The sequence below is a fragment of the Furipterus horrens genome, unplaced genomic scaffold (assembly GCF_987537825.1).
Source record: "Furipterus horrens unplaced genomic scaffold, mFurHor1.1.pri manual_scaffold_1, whole genome shotgun sequence".
Classification (NCBI taxonomy): domain Eukaryota; kingdom Metazoa; phylum Chordata; class Mammalia; order Chiroptera; family Furipteridae; genus Furipterus; species Furipterus horrens.
In genome coordinates, this window is record NW_028327171.1 from 95,727,599 (window position 1) to 95,748,709 (window position 21,111).

At 41.7% G+C, this 21,111-nt stretch overlaps 2 protein-coding genes across 5 annotated transcripts in view; both read left to right on the forward strand.

Annotated features, from left to right (window-relative positions):
- TMPRSS7 (transmembrane serine protease 7) overlaps positions 1 to 7,058 on the forward strand; it is a 35,764-nt gene extending 28,706 nt beyond the window's left edge. The window contains exons 13-16 of the mRNA XM_090262784.1: positions 275 to 446; positions 3,061 to 3,329; positions 4,913 to 5,049; positions 6,816 to 7,058. Coding sequence (XP_090118910.1) covers positions 275 to 446; positions 3,061 to 3,329; positions 4,913 to 5,049; positions 6,816 to 6,986 — 749 coding nt within the window. The 3' untranslated portion in view covers positions 6,987 to 7,058. The remainder of the gene's footprint in view (positions 1 to 274; positions 447 to 3,060; positions 3,330 to 4,912; positions 5,050 to 6,815) is intronic.
- An 8,271-nt stretch (positions 7,059 to 15,329) lies between these two features.
- Positions 15,330 to 21,111, forward strand: part of CUNH3orf52 (chromosome unknown C3orf52 homolog) — a 28,401-nt gene continuing 22,619 nt past the window's right edge. Inside the window, exon 1 of one of the 4 annotated variants that reach the window (XM_090276433.1) lies at positions 15,330 to 15,685. In XM_090276433.1, coding sequence (XP_090132559.1) covers positions 15,563 to 15,685 — 123 coding nt within the window. In that variant the 5' untranslated portion in view covers positions 15,330 to 15,562. Of the gene's footprint in view, positions 15,686 to 15,825; positions 15,921 to 20,851; positions 20,916 to 21,111 lie in introns of those variants that run through there. The other 3 variants (XM_090276443.1, XM_090276451.1, XM_090276458.1) reach the window with 3 other exon arrangements.

The following is a 21,111-nucleotide window of genomic DNA, read 5'->3' on the forward strand; positions in this document are numbered from 1 at the left end:
GGCTGCTGTTCATATCAGTGTAGCTGTTGCTAACAGGTCTCTTCCCTTCCTCACATTATTGTGCAGAAACTGTGCCACAGCCTGCTTTCAGGAGGGAGGGAGTTGGTTAATTGGTGCTCATTCCCAAAAGACCCATACATTACCTCCTATCTAGATAAGCAGATTTCAAATTGCTTACCTGGTTAATCAGTTACAAACTCAGCACTAAACCTTACTTAATTCTATTTTTCTTCCAAGTCTGCCTTTAAGTCACGTGACCCTTCCTCTCCTAAAGGCTGCAGCAGGAGTTCCTCCACCTTCCACCGCATCATCGGGGGCACGGACACGCAGGAAGGGGGCTGGCCTTGGCAAGTCAGCCTCCATTTCATCGGATCTGCCTACTGCGGAGCTTCTGTCATCTCCAGGGAATGGCTTCTCTCTGCAGCCCACTGTTTCCATGGAAACAGGTAGGGCATTTCAATCTGTACTTTAAAGTGGCACACGCTGACCACAGACAATACATCTGCCTTCACGCTGCGGGAAGAAGCTTCCTGTTGGTGGCATTCACTCAATCTAATTGATAGTTTTTGTTTGTTTGTTTGGTTTTTTTTGAAACCAACTGTGTGCCAAACATTTCTTCTAGAAATTATTGAATATATGTATGTATGTATATATATACACATACACATGTACATACATATATTCAATCAACACAAAAGAACATCAAGAATGGATAGGCTAAGCCCTGGCTGCTGTGGCTCAGTGGATTGAGTTTCGACCTTCGAGCCAAGTGTCGCTGGTTTGATTCCCAGTCAGGGCACATGACTAGGTTGCACGTCAGGTCCCCAGTTGGGGGCGCAAGTGAGAGGCAACCACACAGTGATGTTTCTCTCCCTCTCTTTCTCCTTTCCCCTCTCTCTAAAAATAAGTAAATAAACAAAACAAAATAAATAAATAATAATAAAAAAAGAATGGATAGGCTTTTACTAAACTGAAAAAACAGGATAGGGCTTTCAAGTCAGAGGGAGCCAGCCTATGGGAGTGTGTGGACGGTGTGGAGAAGAGTGGGCATCGGAGGACGGCTGGAGCATGGACATCCCTCTTGGAGTGAGGAGGTAACAATTCCACACCCAGTTTCCAATGTGGTGATGGGAGTTTCCACCAAGCAACTTTCCCACATAATCTGGGTGCACTACATTGAACTCAGTTCTGACACTCTCTACCTACAAATAGTGTCATTCCCACAGGTTAAGAGCTTAGTCCTACAAGACTGTCCCCTTCCCACATTCCAGAGGCCAATTGCAAGTCCAGGTTGTCACCTTTACTTCTGACCATCCTACTATTGATGGAAAGTCAAACTACCTTCTCCTTGAGTTCTACTTGTTTGCTAAAGGGTCTCACAAAACTCACAGAAACATTTATTACTGGACTACCAGCTTATTATAAAATGATATAACTCAGGGATAGCGGAATGGAAGAGATTCATGGGGCAAAGTATGGGGAAAGGGCGAGGAGCTTTCATGCCCTCTTTGAGAGTGCCGCTCTCTCCAAATCTCCATGTGTTCACCACCCAGGAAGCTCTCTGAACCCTGTCCTTCTGGGTCTTTATGGAGATTTCATTATATATATATTAGATTAAACCATTGACCACAGGCAATTGATTCCACCTCCAGCCCCTCTCCCCTTCTAGAGGTCAGGAGGGTGGGATTGAAAGTTTCAAACCTCTAATCAAGTGGTCAGTTCTCCTGGCAACCAAGCATCAACTTAGGCAGATCCAAAAGCCACCTCATTAACATAACAAAAGACACCTATATCCCTCTCCTCACTTAGGAAATTCTGAGGGTTTTAGGAGCTCTGTGCCAGAAACAAGCTGAAGACCAAATAAATCCTTCTTATTATAAATCATAGTATCACAGAGGGGCATTTTGAAAAGGGCCGTTAACACTGGCATTGGAAGGGCTCTGCATGCCTTTGCCAATGGTATTATTATGGAGCACATTCCCTTCCAGCTAAGGGAAATGGCAGGCTCAGAAAATAACTTCACTTAAAATATAACCTTATTTAGAACCTACTGGATCTTAGATACAAAAACTTTATTAATTTCTTATTCAAAAAAATTTTAAGTGGATGGCATATTTCAACAAAATTGTACAGTTACAGTGTTTGCTTCTGGAAATTACAGGGTTCTTCTCAATGACTAATGCAGCTTTTATGTGACCTGTAGTCTTTTATGCTATGAGACTGCTCCAAGTAATATGTTAACCTTAATACCCTTTCAGGATCCACTACTATGGATGAGATGTCAGCTAAGCAAATCAGGGACCACACTGTTTGGGTTCTGTCCTTATTTTTCTCCCAAAGCTTCCACATTCTCTTCATCCCACCGGGGTAAGACTGCTGCGCTGGTGGAGATAGAAACCTCACAGAGAGACTACGAGACTCTTGGTGACTTTTTGCAAGGCCGCAGGGGTCAGGATTAGAGCTCTGAAGGATTAACAGGGAGTGTGGCCCCTGTGAATGGTCCTGCTTGAGCAGTCAGGGCAGTGACCTTTAAAGCTTCTGGTAGTTTGCAAAGAAGAATTCCATTAAATTCCTGCTTATAAGCACGTTAATTTCTAATCTGTTTTGGTATTCGTATCATTTAAATTTGGCAAAAGGGTTCCCAGACCACCATTTTACTGGTCCTGGCTTTCTCCATCAAATAATACTGTCAGCATCAATAGGAAGAATATAACATTAATTCTAGTCACTAACATTCTTGGCCTGTGCATGATTTGTGAAATACCCATGGCAAGAAAACTTACAACATTTTCTTAGGATGTCGCTGAGGGAATTTCCTGGTACATAGCTATCATTCACCACCCTTACTATACCTTGCTTTATCTCTTTTATCTCTGGTTTTACTGTGGAAACAAGGGAGACTCAGAGAAGGTGTGCTTTTTGCTATGTCTGTGGACAGAACCAGTGACTATGACAGGGACTGAAAGACAGGCCTCCCTTTCCTCACCTCTCTGAGGAGTGCTGGCTTCATCCTTTGGTTCTTTAAGCCACTGACCTAGTGCCTCATTCCTTCTCTGCCAGGCTGTCAGATCCCACACCATGGACCGCTCACCTCGGGATGTATGTGCAGGGGAACGCCAAGTTCATCTCCCCAGTAAGAAGAATTGTGGTCCATGAGTACTATAACAGCCAGACCTTTGACTATGATATTGCCTTGCTACAGCTCAGTAATGCCTGGCCTGAGACCCTGAAGCAGCTCATTCAGCCAATATGCATCCCTCCTGCTGGCCAGAAAGTTCGCAGTGGGGAAAAGTGCTGGGTGACTGGCTGGGGACGAAGGCATGAAGCAGGTATGTGTATGGGTGAATGACCATGCTCTTCCTCTCCAGATAATAATAACTAAGGTTGGCATAGTGCTGTGGGATTCACAGAGAGGGCTTTTGTACGTGGTGTTATTTGAGCCTCTAATGATGCTGAGAGGTAGAATGGAAGAAGGTATTATTATTTCTGTTTTATGATACTTTCCCTTTACCTCCAAAAGAAGCAGGACCCACCTCATGAGGGGTGAGGGTGAGGGTCTATGAGCAGGGCAAGATTGAATAGATAGCCTTTCAAACACTAAGGTGTTCGCTAGGTTTTCCACTGTAAAAGAACAGGACATTCTTTCTTGTTTTTAGGCTCCCTTTTCATCCAAAGAAGTGCCCCATTTTCGTAAAGAAGAGAAGAATACACACACACACACACACACACACACCCTACTGTGTTAACTCATAGACAGCTGTCTGGGGAATTATACAAGTGTGTCTTGCACAAGGAAAACTAACCAAGGTGAATGGAGTGAGGTCTGAAATCTAGCCTACCCTCTGTTTTCCGGACTATACATTCAGGCCTGGGATTCTATCAGCCTGAATTGGTCTGCTGAGAGGTGATGGCTTTTTAGATTTTCTCCACCCAGAATGGGCATCTTTTTCATTATGCACAAAGGTCTGAGTCTTTGATAGGGTAGCCCTACATCTGCCCTGCCAAGATTTTTCATGATCTAGGACTCATGATTGATTCTAAATATATAGTGAAAAGAAAAGTCCAAAACTTGGTGAATAGCTTCCCAAGAGCTAGTGCTAATCCTTTCCCTTAACCGCCCAACCATCTCAGATAGGGTAGAGATGCCAGAAGAGTAGGTGGAAGCTGCATAAACCACCTTCCATTACCAAACTGGAATTACAACTAAGTTATAGAAAAATCACCCTGAATAATCAATTAAAGATTCATTGTGGGCAGCTTCTCAAATGCTCACTGCCTTTACTTAGTTATTGAAGTTATGATCTTCACCACCAGTTTGGGCCTGCTGAGGTCTCAGTAGACTCAGTGGGGGAAATTAGCTAACTGCTTGAATACTCATAACCTATCAGGACTTTAATTGCTTTATCATATATCACAGGAAGAAAGAGTCTGTCTTCTCAACCAACTTATCAGGAGGCATTTTCTGTACAAGCATGAGTGTATGTGTGTATTTTTCTGAGCCATCTTAGCCAGATAGTTTTAAGAGTGAAAGGGCTGTATCCAAAATGCTATGTGTTTATGGTTTTTGGGACACTCCCTTGTATCAGTTGTGCTGCTCCATTTGACTAGTAAGTATTGGTAATAACTGTTGCTGACTCACAGTACCACTGAGAGCAGGAAGACATGGTGCAGAAGAATGGCACCGAGGCTCAGGTGGTTGAGTCCAACTTTGGGTCTGAATTCTGTTCTGTAACTTGCTAGTTGTGTGCCATTGGACAAGTTCTCTAACCTCCTAAGCCTCCATATCTTCTTTAGGAATTTATCTAAAAAATTGTTATTGAGGATAAAAGAAGATAGTGTGAGTAAATTGTTTCATAAGACCTTGAATAAGTATAGTCATTTCCATGACTTCTGTTTCCAATATGTTTTCCAGACAATAAAGGCTCCCCTGTTTTGCAGCAAGCAGAGGTAGAGCTCATTGACCAAACACTCTGTGTTTCCACCTATGGCATCATCACTTCACGGATGCTCTGTGCGGGCGTCATGTCAGGCAAGAGAGATGCTTGCAAAGTAAGTCATCAGACTGTTCCCTTGCCTGACATGTTCAACTTCCCATAAATGTTTTCACATTTAATCTTCATAACCCTGGGAACTAACTAAGTTGGTGCTTCACTTAATTCAGATATTAATTATAATCCAATTCTCTTAAGATCATGGAAAGGTGATTAAATAATTGGGTCCATAAAACTCAGTTTTCTAGTCCCCATGTATTTTACTCCAATATTTAGAGAATGAAGTCAGCATTTTTCATTTCTCCATGATTTTCTTAGAACCAAAAACTAAAAAACAAAGCAACACACACACACACACGCGAGTGTATGAGGACTGCTACTTATTTCCTTAAGCAGCAACCATTTACTTTATGAAATAACAAAGGCATTATTCAGGCACTCCTTTAACATAGATTGTGGGAAAGGAAAGAGGACTGGGAGACATGAGACAGGACCCTCATTGCTTGCCTCTGTCATCTCCTGACAGTGGTAAAGTTGGAGGTCACTTTTGGGGGGACAATGCTCTGAGCTTCCGATTCCAGTCTATGCAGATATCTAACTGATTTCCAAAAAGTGGACAGGTGGTTTATAGAATGAGAAGGACAGTGGGAGCTCGTCCCCCATCTTTCCACAACCCTAGCCCTCATGCCATAGAAACTCAACTTATTATAATAATGATTTCTATCTTCTGAAGTCCCATTTTGTCGTATATCTTCATTTTACAGAAGAGGAAACTAGGGCACAGAGAGGGTAAATAAATCACCCAAGTTCACATAGCTAGTCAATAAATGCCTGACCAAGGATTTGAACGCTTATTTCTCTAATGCTAAAACACTACGTTCTGGGTGCTTGATGCAGCCAGTCAATTACCAAGTCCTGTTCCACCTAGCCACCAAGGGTTACAGGTTGAATTAGTTTTAGTAGAGTTGGTGTGGCAACAATTTAAAAAATAAAAGAGTCCAGTTTCTTTACTAGTCAAAATTTACCTAAATCAGGTTTAGAATTGTGAAGGTAGAATACCCTCTGAGTACATTACAACTTTTCTTATTCTCCAAAATGAGAAAATAAAAATCTAGATATTATAATTTACATGATGAATATTGCAGGAATTATTTTATACTTTAAATTATTTTACTTTTGCTTTGTGGAGATTTCAGAAGGGACTCCCAAGTAAGGGTGATATGTCTGTGACAGTTGTCAGTCAGCGATCCTTAGGGTTGCTGCATTGGACCTGGCTAACTACACAAGGTCTCTTTTACTTTCTTCTTTGGGATTGTGAGCCAAGCACTGAAGTTGCATGGCCTCAAGGTAGAAATTAACCTTCCAAGGTAACCGTGCTTCATAAGGTTATTGTGAAGATTAACTGACCCCAAACAGGGGTTAGCACATAGCTCACATTGAATGTTAGCTATTACTACTACTACTACTACTACTAAAACTACTACTATTGAGGTTTATTATTTTGGGGAGAAGTATGTGAGAATTGTGTCCCCTGCAAAAATATTCTAATGTTATTCTTGGCCTAAAGAATTGAGTTTTTTGTGATGAATACAGAATTTAAATTATAAGAAGGATAATTCTAAAATGACATTAAAAGTTTCACATTATTTCTTTCTCTCTCTTTTTTTTTTTTTGCACACTATTTCTTGACACTTGCCCAAACTACATAATAATTAGTCAAGCAAAAACCTGTCAGAATGGGAGTTTTGAACACAATCCATTAGAGACATTAATGACAAAATGAATGGCAAATGTACTTCATGCTTACATTATTTTCTTGTGTAGGGAGATTCGGGTGGACCTTTATCTTGTCGAAGAAAAAGTGATGGAAAATGGATTTTGACTGGCATTGTTAGCTGGGGACATGGATGTGGAAGACCAAACTTTCCTGGTGTTTACACGAGGGTATCAAACTTTGTTTCCTGGATTCATAAATACGTCCCTTCTCTTTTGTAATTATCCAAGTCAGATTTTTGACTATAATTTATGTGATAAATTATTTTAAAAAGAATGCAGTAATTATAAATAAAATGAGACACCTAATTTTTTTCCTCAGCAAACTTGAGATTGCATATGTTTGGTATTCATTGAAAAGCAGAGAGATGTATTTTATTCCATAAAATATTGTTTCAAGGATATAGCCATATTCATTCTCAAGCATTAAAAGCCATTGATTCAGAAATGGAAGAGATATCAGGTAATGTTATGCACTAAGTCTCTAAAATAAGATAAGAAACAGATGAAATGCTAAGATATTCATTCTTATGTTCCTTTTCAAGGTAAGGCTACTTATAGGTTACTTAAAAGGTTTTAGGCAAATCTGATGTATTGAAATAACAAATTCATTTAAAAAAATGTCTGATCTAATGAACTTTACACAAAAAATGTCTCCTTTACAAGTGCAAATAAAGCTAAACTCAGTTATCAGCACAGGAAGTACCTATATTGTTGTTTTCCAATCCGGATTTGTCTAACTATATCATAGTAAACTTTCTTTAACCATGGCACATGGTAATATTATGTTCTGAGAAATGAATCAACCAATAACAGAACTGACAGTAATTTTCACTGAAATGATAGAATGAAGCATCGTGGTCATTGGATTGAAAGCACTTGCATGGCATTTAAGGAAATCGCAGTAATTCTCATCACCAGTTGAAAGCAAGGAAATTTTTAAATGATTGCTCTGAAAATGAAATTTTTTAGAAGTATTATCATCTGAATTTTGGTTCTTTTATAAAATTCCAATTGCCAAGAATTTCTTTTATTTTCAGGGACTTGTGCTACTTAGCATAGTTGTAAACCTGTAGTACATGCGTAACACATCATAGTTATTGATTTGTCTGCATGTAGAGGGTTTCACACCTGATTTCAGAGTAATATTTTTATTAATTGAAGTCAGGTTTACCAATACCACCAGACAGGTAAAAACAGCAGAAAGGAGAAAAATAATACCATTTTTTCCCCTGGGACAAAGAGTAATAATAAAGCTATTTTTAACTAAGGTTCAGAATAATAGAAATGGTTTTCGTAGGAACTCAGAAAATCTTAACATAACAGTAAAAGGAAAGAGAGCAATAGGTATCATCCCCTGGATCAGATAGAAAGACTGAAATGTTGATGATTTTCTTAAGACAGTAAATATTTTCCAGTACAGTATTCCCTCACTTATTGCAGGTATTACGTTCTAGACCCCACTGTGATAGGTGAAAATCCACGAAGTAAAAACCTTACATTTATTTTAGTATATATATATATATATATATTAAGGTTTTATAAACCCTTCCCAGACACTTATAAACCATTTCCAGTCCTTTATTAACCTTTCCCACTCCCTTATTAATCTTTTCCATACTTTTATAAACACTACTTATGATGTTAAACATATTCTACACTCTTAAACCTGTGTAACTTTAATAACATACATATACAGTACCGCAAAATCCCATGATATAGCAAAAAATCTGTGATAAATAATTAAATATAATATTTTTAAAAATCCAGTGATACTGTGAGGCCATGATAAGTGAACTGCAATATAGAGAGGGACTACTGTACACCATACATATTTTGATTTTCTGAAAAACCTTTTCCCTCAGATAAAGGATAAACCATTTTGGATAAAACATTCAGAAAGAATGATACCTTCCTCAATACGTCCCTAAGGATGCAGTAAGCTGGCTATGGCATAGTGCAATTCAGAGGGCCAGGTGTACCACTTAATGCACAAAAGGGACTCAGACACAGTTCACTGTGTAGAAGAGCAAATTAGCCCAACAGTTCTTAAACTCTACTTTTATTTTGCCTGGTATTGCTGTGACCTAGGTACAAGACGAATTTACTTTTTACTTTTGGTTACTTCTGAGAGGATTTGTTATTCAACAAAATACACCAAAACCTTGTATAAGTTTGTGATCTCAATTAAGAGAAGGAGGAGGGCCAGCAAGATTTATCAGATTCCTCTGAGGGAGTTTTTCAAACCACACATACATGCTGCCATTCTAAGCACTTGCTGGTGCTAATGTGACTCTACCATATTCCTCGGCAGTACAGAGCTGGGGAAAAGGTTGAGAAACACTGACCTGGCTATTTCATGCCAAGATACCTTGAGCATCTGAAGTATATGGCGGTATATACTTGATCCTTGCAAAGATGTGAATAGAGGCGAATCCTAAGATGGGTTCAGTTGGCAGAGTAGAATGGCCTTCATACACTAAGACAGGAGCATTTCCAAGACTATTGGGGAGAATTTGTAGGGACTCATACTCTTCTTCACAAGTGCCTTTAACACTCTGAAATGAAATATCACAAGCCAACCAAATACTTCTCAGTTGATGAGCCTGAAAGTCTGACCCAATTTCTGATGTTTGGAGTAGAACTGCTTGTCACTTGACAACATATAAGTACAAACTTGTGTTTTCAAGAGCACAGATCTATTTGAAGGTAATAAGATGCTTTGGTGCTTTGGTGATCTCACTTTGATGATGTTAGATTATTTTTTGGGTTATACAATAACCATTTGGGAAATTATTTTCTGTTCAGGAGGACAGAAAGAAGGACAAGTACTATGACAAGAAAAGCAAAATTGAATTTTGCCTTAGCAACAAGTACATTTTAATTTTTAAATGTTATTTACATTAAATTCCTTGAACGAACTAAAGAAATTAAGTCAGAAATAATTTCAAATTATTTTAAAATGACTTTTGTAAGAATGGTACATTTTTTAAAGGCATGTTTAAAGAAGTATTTATGAAAGAACAATACCCTTTGAAAAGCTACACCCTTAGGAATAGATTTTGAAGAAATTAAACAAATCCAGGTAGAATTTGGATCCTCATTGACTAATCCTTTACTTTCATCAAGAATTGTTTAATTTAAACTCAATTCTACCTCCAGGGAGAAACACTTCCTTCTAATTCGTTCTGAAGTCTTAGTTTGGAGCCAGTCTAGAAGGATAAAAAAAGAAAAGTCCTCTACTAGAGGTTGGGACACTCATCTATATTCTAGGTTAGCTGTCTGGAGATTAAGAAATCTGCAGTTTCGAGAAATCAGGAACAGGTTTCAAGTAAGAATTTAAATGGTTCAGGTAATATTGGGAGGTGTTAGCAAGTGTCAACAATCAAGAAAATATGGCATGACAGGAACACAAATTAATATTGAAAGAAAGTATATTGAATCAAGGGTTATTGCCGGATGCTAAAGGTCATGGCTGGGTATTAGTTACAAAGTTACTAATGGTCATGGAAAGTAAGGCAATATTTACTGAGTCTCTGCTACTTGCCAAGCACAATAATACATGCTTTACTTTAATTACTTCATTTAATTCTCCTAACACTACTGAATAGGAATTATTTTGTAATCAGGAAATAATCTCATATTAAACACCTTGTCCATTAACACCTAGATTGTGAGAGTTCTAACTACCTGTCTTCAAAACCTTTACTACCATAGGGGTGCCAGCTGTGTTTAGGGGTTAGGCTTATGGAATTCTGGAATGTAGTCTACATTACAAAATGCATAAACTTTGCTTTACCATAATCAAAAAACATGAGGAAATCTAGTTTAGAGTGTGTTTGTTGCAGGAAACAATAGCTTTTTGATTCTCTGGGGAAGTGAAGAAGATTTCAGTCACTTGTTCATGGAGAAAAGATAGCTTGGAAGACAGCTACAATCCATCTGGCATGAGAGGAAATCTCCCACTGAGACTGAGATCCCACAATCAATGAGGAAACTATGAGAAAGGTTGTCTGGGCCCTGTGCAAGGATAGAAGTCTGAGTTTGAGGGGTCTTGGTGCTTCTAGTTGGGGTCTCGAGCCCTGGGCCTAGAAAACCATCATTGCTAGGAATATCATTCAAGTTAATCGACACATAGAGAGTGCACTGTGCTGGATGCTGAGCTAAGTACTGGGAATACCTAGGTACCTCAAAAGTTTAAAGATTTACTGGTCATACTTCACTTTAGCCATTCTGGACTCTTTCCTGCTTCTCAAACAGTAAGAGTCAAACAGGTTCCAGTGCCAGGTCCTTTTTCCTGGAGTTCCCTGTTCTTTCTGAAATCTGAACAGCTAACTAACTCCTTTACCACCTTTAACTCTGTTCAAATTTCAACTTTTTAAAAAAAAAATTGAGGCATATTTAATATGCTTCAGGTGTACAACATAATTAGTTGATATTTGGATAAAATTATCGCCACAGTAAGTCTAGTTAACATCTGTCTCTATACATAGTTACAAAATTCTTTCTCATCATTAAAACTTTTTAAAATTTAAATATTTTGTTTTATTTTGATTTAATCTTTGTTGTACTTTTTTCCATTACCATTTATAACCTCCTTCCCCTTGTAGTCACCACACTGTTGTCCATGAGTGATTTTTCCTTTTGGTTCCATCCCTTAATCCCTAACCTCCCCCGCTGCCCAGCTGTCATCCTGCTCTCCATCTTCTTAACAACTTTCAAATATGTGATACAGTATTATTAATTACAGTCACCATGCTGTACATTACATCCCCAGGACTTATTCATTTCACCTTCTTTCTTTTTAAATATGTTTTATTGATTATGCTGTTACAGTTGTCTCAATTTCTTTTCCCTCTGCTCCCCTCCACCCAGTGACCACCCTCTCTCCAGTTGTCCCCCCCCCCTTAGTCCATGCCCATTGGTTGTGCGTATAGTTCTTCTCAACATCTTCCTGTCTACTCCACTCCCTCCTACTATGCTTCTTAGTTCCTGCATCATCTCCTTCCCTTTTCCCCCTTCCCCCTCTCCACTGATCTCCCCCCATAATGTTCCCCATACCTATAGTTCTTTTTCCACTCTCGTTGCCTACTTAGTTTGCCCTTGTTTCAATTCCCTAGCTTCTGTTGTTGTTGTGATACAGTTTTCATTTTAATGTTCATAGTTTTGATCCTCTTTCTTCTAAACAAGTCCCTTTAACATTTCATATAACAGTGGTTTGGATCTGATGAACTCCTTCAGTTTTACTTTGTCCTGGAAGCACTTTCTCTGCCCTTCTATTCTGAATGACTTTGAATATTCATTACTTTGAATATTTCTTGTCAGTCCCTTCTTGCCTGTAAAGTCTCCTTTGAGAAATCAGTTGATAGTCTAATTGGGGCCCCTTTGTACATAATTCTTTTCTTCTCTCTTGCTGCTTTTAAGATTTTCTCTTTATCTTTAATTTTTGACATTTTGATTATAATGTGTCTTGATGTGGTTTTCTCTGGGTCCAGTTTTTCTGGAACTCTCTGTGCTTCCTGGACCTGTAAGTCTATTTCCTCCCCCAAGTTAGGGAAGTTCTGCTTCATATTTTTTCACATAATTTTTCAATTTCTAGTTCTTCCTCACCTTCTGGCAACCCTATAATTCAGATGTTCATTCGCTTATAGCTGTCCCATCGGTTTCTGAGCCTCTCCTCATATTCCCCACTTTTTGTTTCCTCTTTCTGCACTGGTTGACTGTTTGTTCCTTCCCTATGTTTTGATTTGTTGATTTGATCCCTGGTTTTCCTTTCCTCACCACTTGTCTCATATGTGTTTTTGTTCATTTCAGCAGCTAGCCTTCATTCCTTCCCCATCTTGTTCAAGATCTTTTGTTAGTTCTGTAAGCTGCCTATGACTATAGCTCTGAACTGAGCCTCAGAAAGATTATCTATTTGTTGATTGGTTAATTCATGTATTTGCTTTTTGGTCAGCTGCGTGACTGGTATTTCAATCATGATTCCTGCCATCCTGACTGTTTTCATTTATCTTTCCTTCTTGGGCAGGGCTGTCACACCTCCTACGCTATAGGGGGCAGAGCACTGTGCACTTGTCAGTACCAGGCGACCCTTCTCACCACACTGTCGCACTTTGTGTGGGGGCAGGGGTCCAAGATGGATTCCTGCCGTTATTCTCTGCTGAGAGACTGGGATCCTCCTCCTCTGTCCCCACACCTTCTGAGCCTCACAGTCCGAGGCATTGGGGTCTGCCTTCTCTGGCGTTGGAATCGCGAGCTAACGGGTTCAGTCTGTAGCCCGGGGTGGTCCCCAGGCGCTTTTCTCCTCCCCCTAAATACGGGTGTCTGTGCTTACAATGGTCTGTCACTGCAGCCACCAGCACAGCTTGATCTCTCTGCCCCGGCTTCGCCCCTCCTACCCATCTGGTCGAACACCGCTTGTTTATAACTTCATACATTGGACTTCCATGTAGTTTTATTTTCTGTAACTTCTGGTTATTTCTGGTTTTGCAGTAGTTGTATTCCTTCTTAGTTGTGGAGGGAGACAGAGAGTATCAGTCTAAGCCTCCATCTCGGCCAGAAGTTTCATTTCACCTTCCTAATGAGGTGTAACTTGATCGCCTTATTTATAATTGCAACTATTTCCCTTCCCCCAACCTTTACCACTGAACACTCCAGCCTTGCTTACTCTGATTTACTTTTTTTGTCCACCACACACATTACCTTCCAGTATTCTACAAACATAATTTATTAAGTTTTGTTTCCTTATTAAATATAAACTTCATTTATATTTAGCTATCTCTTCATACCTACCTCAAGCACCCAGAAGAATGCTTGACACATAAGAACTCAGTACTACTTGTTAAATTAAATTGGACTAAATACGTGACATATTAAGCAGAAGCACAATGGGTATTGGTAGCAGAGAAGAGTATGGATAACTTTTGGTGTAGGGGGGAGTCAGGGAAGGTTTAGTACAAAAAGTATGTTTCAGCTAAGATTTAAAGATAAATGGGTGTTGTTTACATAGAAAGTGGGCTGGAGTGGGAGGATGAACATTCCAAGCAGAGCAAACATCATATACAAAGAAGTGAGGGTGGCAATAAAATAGGCTAGGTAAGGGCCTGCCAGGAAGAGGAATCTGGTCAGACCAGAGGGGTCTACTGACTACTGAATGTCTGAGAAGAAAGACTGTATGTCAGTTATTGTAGGCAAAGTATATATTCAGGTTCTCTTCTCTTTGCTCCCCAGATTCATTCTGTGCTCTGAGCCCCCAGAGACTGGTACCCAGTCTCCATCACTGGTTTCCAGTAGGAGTCTCAGGCAGGACACTGGCAGTTTGGGAAAGGGGTGAGAATATTTCTTCCTCTCTGTTTCTTCCTTGCTGGGCTGCACTTGGGACAGTGGCTGCAACTTTTTTTGACGACGTATTCTGTCAGGAGGGCCCTCCTCTGTGGCCCAGGAAGCCTCAGAGTGCTGATGGATTTCTGCTGTTGCTACTCCTTAGGTGCCTCAGCACCCCTTCTTGGTTCCTTTAACTCTGCTCCTCCATAAAAAATTCCCACCTGAGAATGCAGTCAATTCCTGCAGGATCTGCCTCTAACAGAGGAAAGCAAGGAAAGCAGAAGTCCGTGAATGGCTGCCATCAGCAGATCCCCATCCAGCAGGCAGGTGGAGTCCAAAGTCCGGATGCTCTGGGAGCAGGTACCAGACAGCTAGAGACCTAATATTGAGGCAGTATCTGCACAGTGAGGGTGCCAGACTTTCTGGACACAAGTCATCATCTTCTGAAGTGGAGCTCATTTATATGCGTCCTGTCCACATCTCAAACTGCTCTCAGTGTGTGTGTGCTGGGGGCAGGGGTGAGGCCTAGGGAGGCAAGCCTGCTCTGAACAGAAGCTCGGAGAATCAGCACATACTCCCGTTTAGCAAACATAATTCCAGGCTCCCGAAACCAGAAGTTGTGAACTGTGGATTGTGTGTGGGCGTGTATACCTTTCCCTCAGGGTGCAGAGGAGTATGTGGTGGTGGTGGGGTGTCTGCGACGACTCTTCCCAAAGGTAGAAAATAATAGCCAATATTTATGAATATCTGCTACGTGTCAGTTGCTGTTCTGATTGTTTTACTGACGTCCATCTACTCTTTGAACCCTGGCGACGACTCCATTAGGTGGGTACGAATATTATGCCAATTTTCCAGATCAGGAAACTGGCACAGAAAGATGACACCCAAAGCCTCACAGTGAGGAGTTCTGTGAGAGGGAAGAAACTTGGGCGGTCTGGCTCCAGAGCCAGCTGTCCCCTCCACCACTGACACCATCTCTGCCTGCCCCTGGGCTTGTGTTCTTGTATGTTCTTGTGTATTACCATTCATTTTCATATGCTCAGAACAGTTGACTTCTTGATTAAACGAATGAACTTTTGCTAGGCAGCGAAAGCTGGGTCAAGCCCCAGAAACAGCTCCTGAGGGTGGAACGCCAACTTTCTTCTGCGGAAGGGCGCTGCCAGGTCATCTGTGCCTCAGTTCTCCAGCCAGCCAGCCAGCCCCTCGCCTCAGCTTCTGTTTCGTATCTGCACGAACAGGGAAAGGCAGAACCGGCAGCGCCCTGAACAAACCAGAAAAACAGCCCTCCTCTGCTTGGCTCCGGAGCCCGCGGCCCCGCCCGCAGCCCGAAGTCCCTCCATCCCCCTCCGGCCCTCTGGTCCCACCCGCCGGGGGTGGGGGTGGAGAGTGAGCACCGGGAGGCAGCTTTGGACTCTGCACCCTCGGGTGTGTGCCGCCTGCTTCCCAGCGGGCTGTTGAGCCTCGCTCTGCCGTCCATGGAAGGAGCCAGACCCCTCTCGCCCGGAGAAGAGCTGGAGCTCTCGGAGGTCCGGGGGCAGTCGGACGAGCAGACGCCTCTCAATGGAGCCGTCCAGGCCGAGGAGCCAAGACCAGCCCAGGTAAGCTCTCTTGGCTCTGGCTGCGTCGCCCCAGCGCGCTGGGATCCGGGCTCCCCGCCAGGACCGGAGGCTGGCAGCCGCAGTGTAGGGTTTCCAGCCCGCTCTCTCGGCGCCACGGGCGCTGGGTGCGGCTGGTTCTCAGTGGAGCGGACCCCGGAATGCCCAGCCTGAGCCTGCCCGAGGCCCCTCTCGGCTCTCCGGCCCCCGTGGAACTTTGAAGAATCCTACCTAGGAGGTGCGTGGCTCCTCTCTTAGGAGAGAGAATCCCCGTAGAAAGGGGTGGTTTTTAAAAAGTCCTGTATCTTTTAATGTAGTTTTTCTTTCTGAAATAGAACTAGAGTGATAGACGGCATCTTCTCCTTTTCCTCAGAACCTCTTGGCTTCCTCTTTGCTACTTTGCCGCTTCCACCGTCCTCCTAACTCTCACCCACCGCCCACAATTCCCCAGCTTGGTGCACATCCGCGAGACACACACTTTCTGTCTTTAACCAACGTGGCCACTTGATTTCACAGCAAGAGAGATGGTGAGAGTGGAAGAAGCGGCAAGAACAAGAAGGGCTGGTGGGATGGGGGAGGGGGTGTGGATGTGGGTGGGGGGTGCGATGGGAGGGCTGTGAGGTTGCCCTGCTTAACTGAAGGGAAATAATTTAAAAGATTTTGTGCCGAAGAACTGGACTGTGCCTCATTTGCTTCAGCCTCATCCCAGTCTCTCAGGAAGTCCTTGGTAATGTTCTGGCTGAACTCTTTTCTGATTAAGCCTAGCAGTGATGGGAGCATTATTCATTCTCATCAAATGCTTGTAAAGCAGCAGAGACTTTGAATTCTCAGCCATGTACCTTGTCATTAACCTCTAAGGCTGGCTTGAGTTTTACTGGGTACATGGAACTCCCCATATGCATAGTTCCAACCGTGAAAGCATTGATTTTGCTTCCATATTGATACCTGGAAATATTGTAAAGTCTGCTTTTAGTTACCTATAGGTGCCCTGGAGAGTAATTTGGTACCTTATATTTGAATGACAGATGAACACAGAAGAATGGAAGTTGGAGGAAGATGGTCTAATCCTTGTGCAAGTGACAACTGTGGGCTTGCTATATCAATCCTCCAAGGAAGTGTGTAGGAAGGGGAATTGGGAATACTGGCCTCGTGTTAGATAGACCCAACACACTCCACGGACTTCATTGTTTGGGACTGAATCCAGAGATCCCAGGCCTTGGTGACAGCACCATTAAAAGATGTGCCTCTGGGGCAAGGTGCTAAGGTCTGTATTTTCCCAGCTCTCCAATGGTGGAATGTAATGGGGATAAAAGAGCTTCTTCGTGAGGCCTGGCAATGTCTTGATGAAAACAGTAGAGTAGAAGAAAATGCTGAACACATGTAGGGCATCAGCATCATATTATTTTTTAACATCTGCCTAGTATAGATTGCTCTTTCATGTTCTAATTACTTCCTCTTGAGTCAGGTATATATAAATGTCCTAGACTTCCTGGTGAATTTGCTTTGTAGGTCACTAAATAGGACACTTGTAGTGAGTAACAGATGGCACGAAGGTGAAGGATTCATGAGCACTTTGAGGACATTCTAGGAATGCTTGAATGGGAAAAACTTTTTTAAAAGGGGAAAAAAAATAAAACCCTTATCTAATGTGTTAATCTTTCTCTTTCGTTCTATAGAATAAGTTGAAGTGTATTTAAACTGAAAAGTCGATTAATGTAGAGCTCTTTAAAATGTTGGGTAGCACAAGCACAAGATTCAGATTTTTAAGAATTTGTGTGTAAGTCTCCTTAAACTATATGTTAAGATTTCAAATTTTTAAATGTAAACTTAAGTCCATGTGTTTTTATAACCATATGTTTTATACTTATCATATGCCAAATACTTCTCATTCATAAATGTGTTTAACTATTGCAAGAGACTTAACAGGCAAGTATCAGTATGTATTTTGATTTGACAGATGAAGGAACTGAGTGAATAACCTGAGACTCAGAGGAGTTACCAAAAAATTCAAGTTTACTCAGTGATGGCCCTGAGATTTGAATTCAGGTTTTTTAGGTCTCAAACCTATACTGCTTTGTTAGTTTATTTAAACAGCTAGATATATACCAACATAATTAAATATATAGATATAAAAGCCCTGGCCGGGTAGTTCACTTGGTTAGAGCATTGTCCCGATATGCCAAGGTTGCAGGTTCGATCCCTGGTTAGGACACAAACAAGAAGCAATCAATGAATGCATAAATAATGGAACAACAAATTGATGTTTCTCTCTCGCTCTCTCTCTCTCAAATAAATAAATAAAAATTAAAAAATAAAGATAATCTATAATCTATACTCATTTATATGTAACTACTTAAATTATATATTACCAATTTCTGTCAGTTCATAAACTTACAGAAGTTTCTTGAGGAATTAGTAGCATATCTGGAGTGATGAATTTGCAGGCAGATCGGCAGGTGGGTGAGGAGTAGGGAACAGTTTTATGTCATTGGGTAGAAGACATCCCACCTCATGGATATCTTTCTGCACTGATCTGGGAAAGTATACCAGGTGCCAGAAGGGCCTTATTTCCCTTTCTTGATCTGGGTGGGCTTGGGGCTAGAGAGAAAGGAATGTGAGTCATTAAACTTCACTTTACCTCCCGGCACTGTAAACATGGCTCTATGGTTGGGTCAAAGTGAAAAAGAAATTATGAAGTATAGAGTGAGACTGTTTTTGTTTGTTTGTTTGTTTGTTTTGGGGTCATTACACAGGCTCTGACCTTCATTTCCAAATAGAAATCCCAGAGACATTTTAAGGAGTGGCACCACCGTTATGGTAATAATAATACAGTACATTGATAGTTTTTGAGGCAGGCACAAATTTATATAACTAGACTAGCTAAAAGTAGTCCCATTGCAATGAATTGTTCAGAATTTAGGATAGAATCAACTAGCTTTTGTGCTTGGATCAAAAAGTGGATTAAATCCCAAAAGGAAGATTTTACAGTACAGATTTTCCTGCATGCTAAGAAAATTTTCCTAGATCTATGTAATATCTGCTCCTGGTTTAGCCAAAAACAAGAAAAACTTGCATACAAAAGATAAGTCGTCTTGCCATTGTTGAAGGACCTTGTGTCACGTATTTGGACTCTTATCTGAACCGGGATGTGAATATCTGGGGAATGTTCAGAGGAAAGCCACACAAATTCTTGAGTCACTTAGTGCAATCATAGACTGTAAAATGCAGTTTGCAAAAACCTCCAAGGCACCTTGCAGAAGAACCTGACTGTGGCCTCTCCACATGACCTAAAATTTGGGCAAGAGAGGATGAAAAAGCCAGTGAAGGAGGCAGTGTGTCTTAGTGATCACGTTTTGAGGGGAGACTCAGCACAGGTAGTGGACACTCACATCAGAGACTCTCCACCCTCAGGGCACAGTGGACTCTCCTGGGGGCACTGCTGAAAAATACTAATTCCTGGGTTGATTCTAATGAGAAGCAGTGTACTCTAGTGTCAGGTTGGGAGTGGCTGACAGATCCTTTTATAGTGACTTAAAGTCTGTAAATATTAATCATGCAAGAGATAGTGGTCTCTGCCTTAGGGCTGATGACAGACAGGGTAGCCAGCCAGGCTGTGAGATGGCAGCTTTGGGCTGTACAGGAAGAGGCATTTCCTACAGATGAAGGCTGTGTAATTCTGAGCTGATTTCCCCTGGAAGTGCTCTCAAACCACTAGGGCCCTAGTGGGACAGTGTAAGTAAAGGCTCAAGAAACCGAGGGGGTACATTGATGCTTGTTCTGTGACTCCTTTGCAACTCGGGACCATTTTGCACTGATCTTTATGGTCCTAGTTGCCTGTTGTGTCAGAACTGAAATGACACATGTCTCGAACTCTGTAAATAGGAAGATATATTTCTGACCCCTGAAAAGTTAAAGGTTCCTTGTCCTGTGACTTTTTTCCCACATGCCTTATTGAGCCCTTGCCTTTGGTGACTTTGGAGCAGTTCTCCGTCTTCGTCTTTGCGTGGAGAAGAGATGTGGCTCAGTCCCTGGACTCCAGAAACACCTCATGAGGGTTTTCCTCTGCCCAGATATCCCACGGCCTCTGTTGCTCCCTCACCCCCCTATCCGAAAAGCCAGCGCAGAGTGCACGTGGGTGCTCCAAAGTGTGACCTCTAGTCTAGAATGTCTCAGGTCATGTTCTTAAAATTTTTGGAGCCCTCTGTAACTCAGCAACACATTACTAAGGGCTTCTTACCTGTGTGAGCCACAAGAGTGGGATGTAAGAATGGGGAAGTTTAAGAACTATTCTTCCCTCCATACGGTTTCCATTTATGTAAGGAGATAAGGCCAGTATCTGTATTTGAACATGAAACCAGTCAGAGCAGTGGCCAATGACCTGTGTGGACAGCTCATGTGCTAGGACATCTGTCCACGGGAGCAGTGGTGGGGAGGCTTCCATAGAAGGACAGATCTGACCTGGCCCCTGAAGAGTGAGGAGGCCCCAGAGCAGAGGTCTCAACCCTGGTAAAAGCAATTGATTTACTTTGGGGAGTTTAAAATTATAAACTGGGGCCTGCCCCACTTCCCTACAATCTGATCTCCTAGGTCCAGGTGGGGCCCAGGTCTGTGTAGTTTAAATTCATCCTCAGGTGATTCTGATTGCAGCCAGGCTTGGGAACCTCTTATTGAGAAAGTTTGAACTGAAGTCCTAAGGTGGACGAACGATTTTTTTTTCTGCTGGCCACCACCAGAATCATGATGGGAGAGAAAGTGAGCAAGGTGTCAGTCAATTTGAGAGCGAGCGTCTGAAGTGCCTGCTGCCTCTTTGTGGGACAGGGGAACACTCAGTAATGATTGTGCCCATTTGTTGAGGTCCTGATATTTGTTGAGCATTTGCTTCATGTAGACCAGTGGTTCTCAACCTTCCTAATGCCGTGACCCTTAATACAGTTCCTCATGTTGTGGTGACCCCCAATCATAAAATTATTTTTGTTGCTACTTCATAACTGTAATTTTGCTACTGTTATGAATCATAATGTGAATATCTGATATGCAGGATGTATTTTCATTGTTACAAATTGAACATAATTAAAGCATAGTGGTTAATCACAAAAACAATATGTAATTATATGTGTGTTTTCTGATGGTCTTAGGCGACCCCTGTGAAAGGGTAGTTCGACCCCCAAAGGAGTCGCGACCCACAGGTTGAGAACTGCTAATGTAGACGATCTCTAGTCCTTACAACATCCTGGTGAGCTAGATTTATTATTTATGTTTTACAGTTGAGGGCATTGGGGCTGGGAGTTTTAGGAGCTTGCTGATGATGGTCACCCTGAGTTTAAGTGGTGTAAGTGGGACTGGAATTCTGATAGAGAAACACACTTTCCCTCATCATATCCAATTGTTTCCCGTGGTGTCAATGTGGGAATTACCTAACTGCCCAGTGG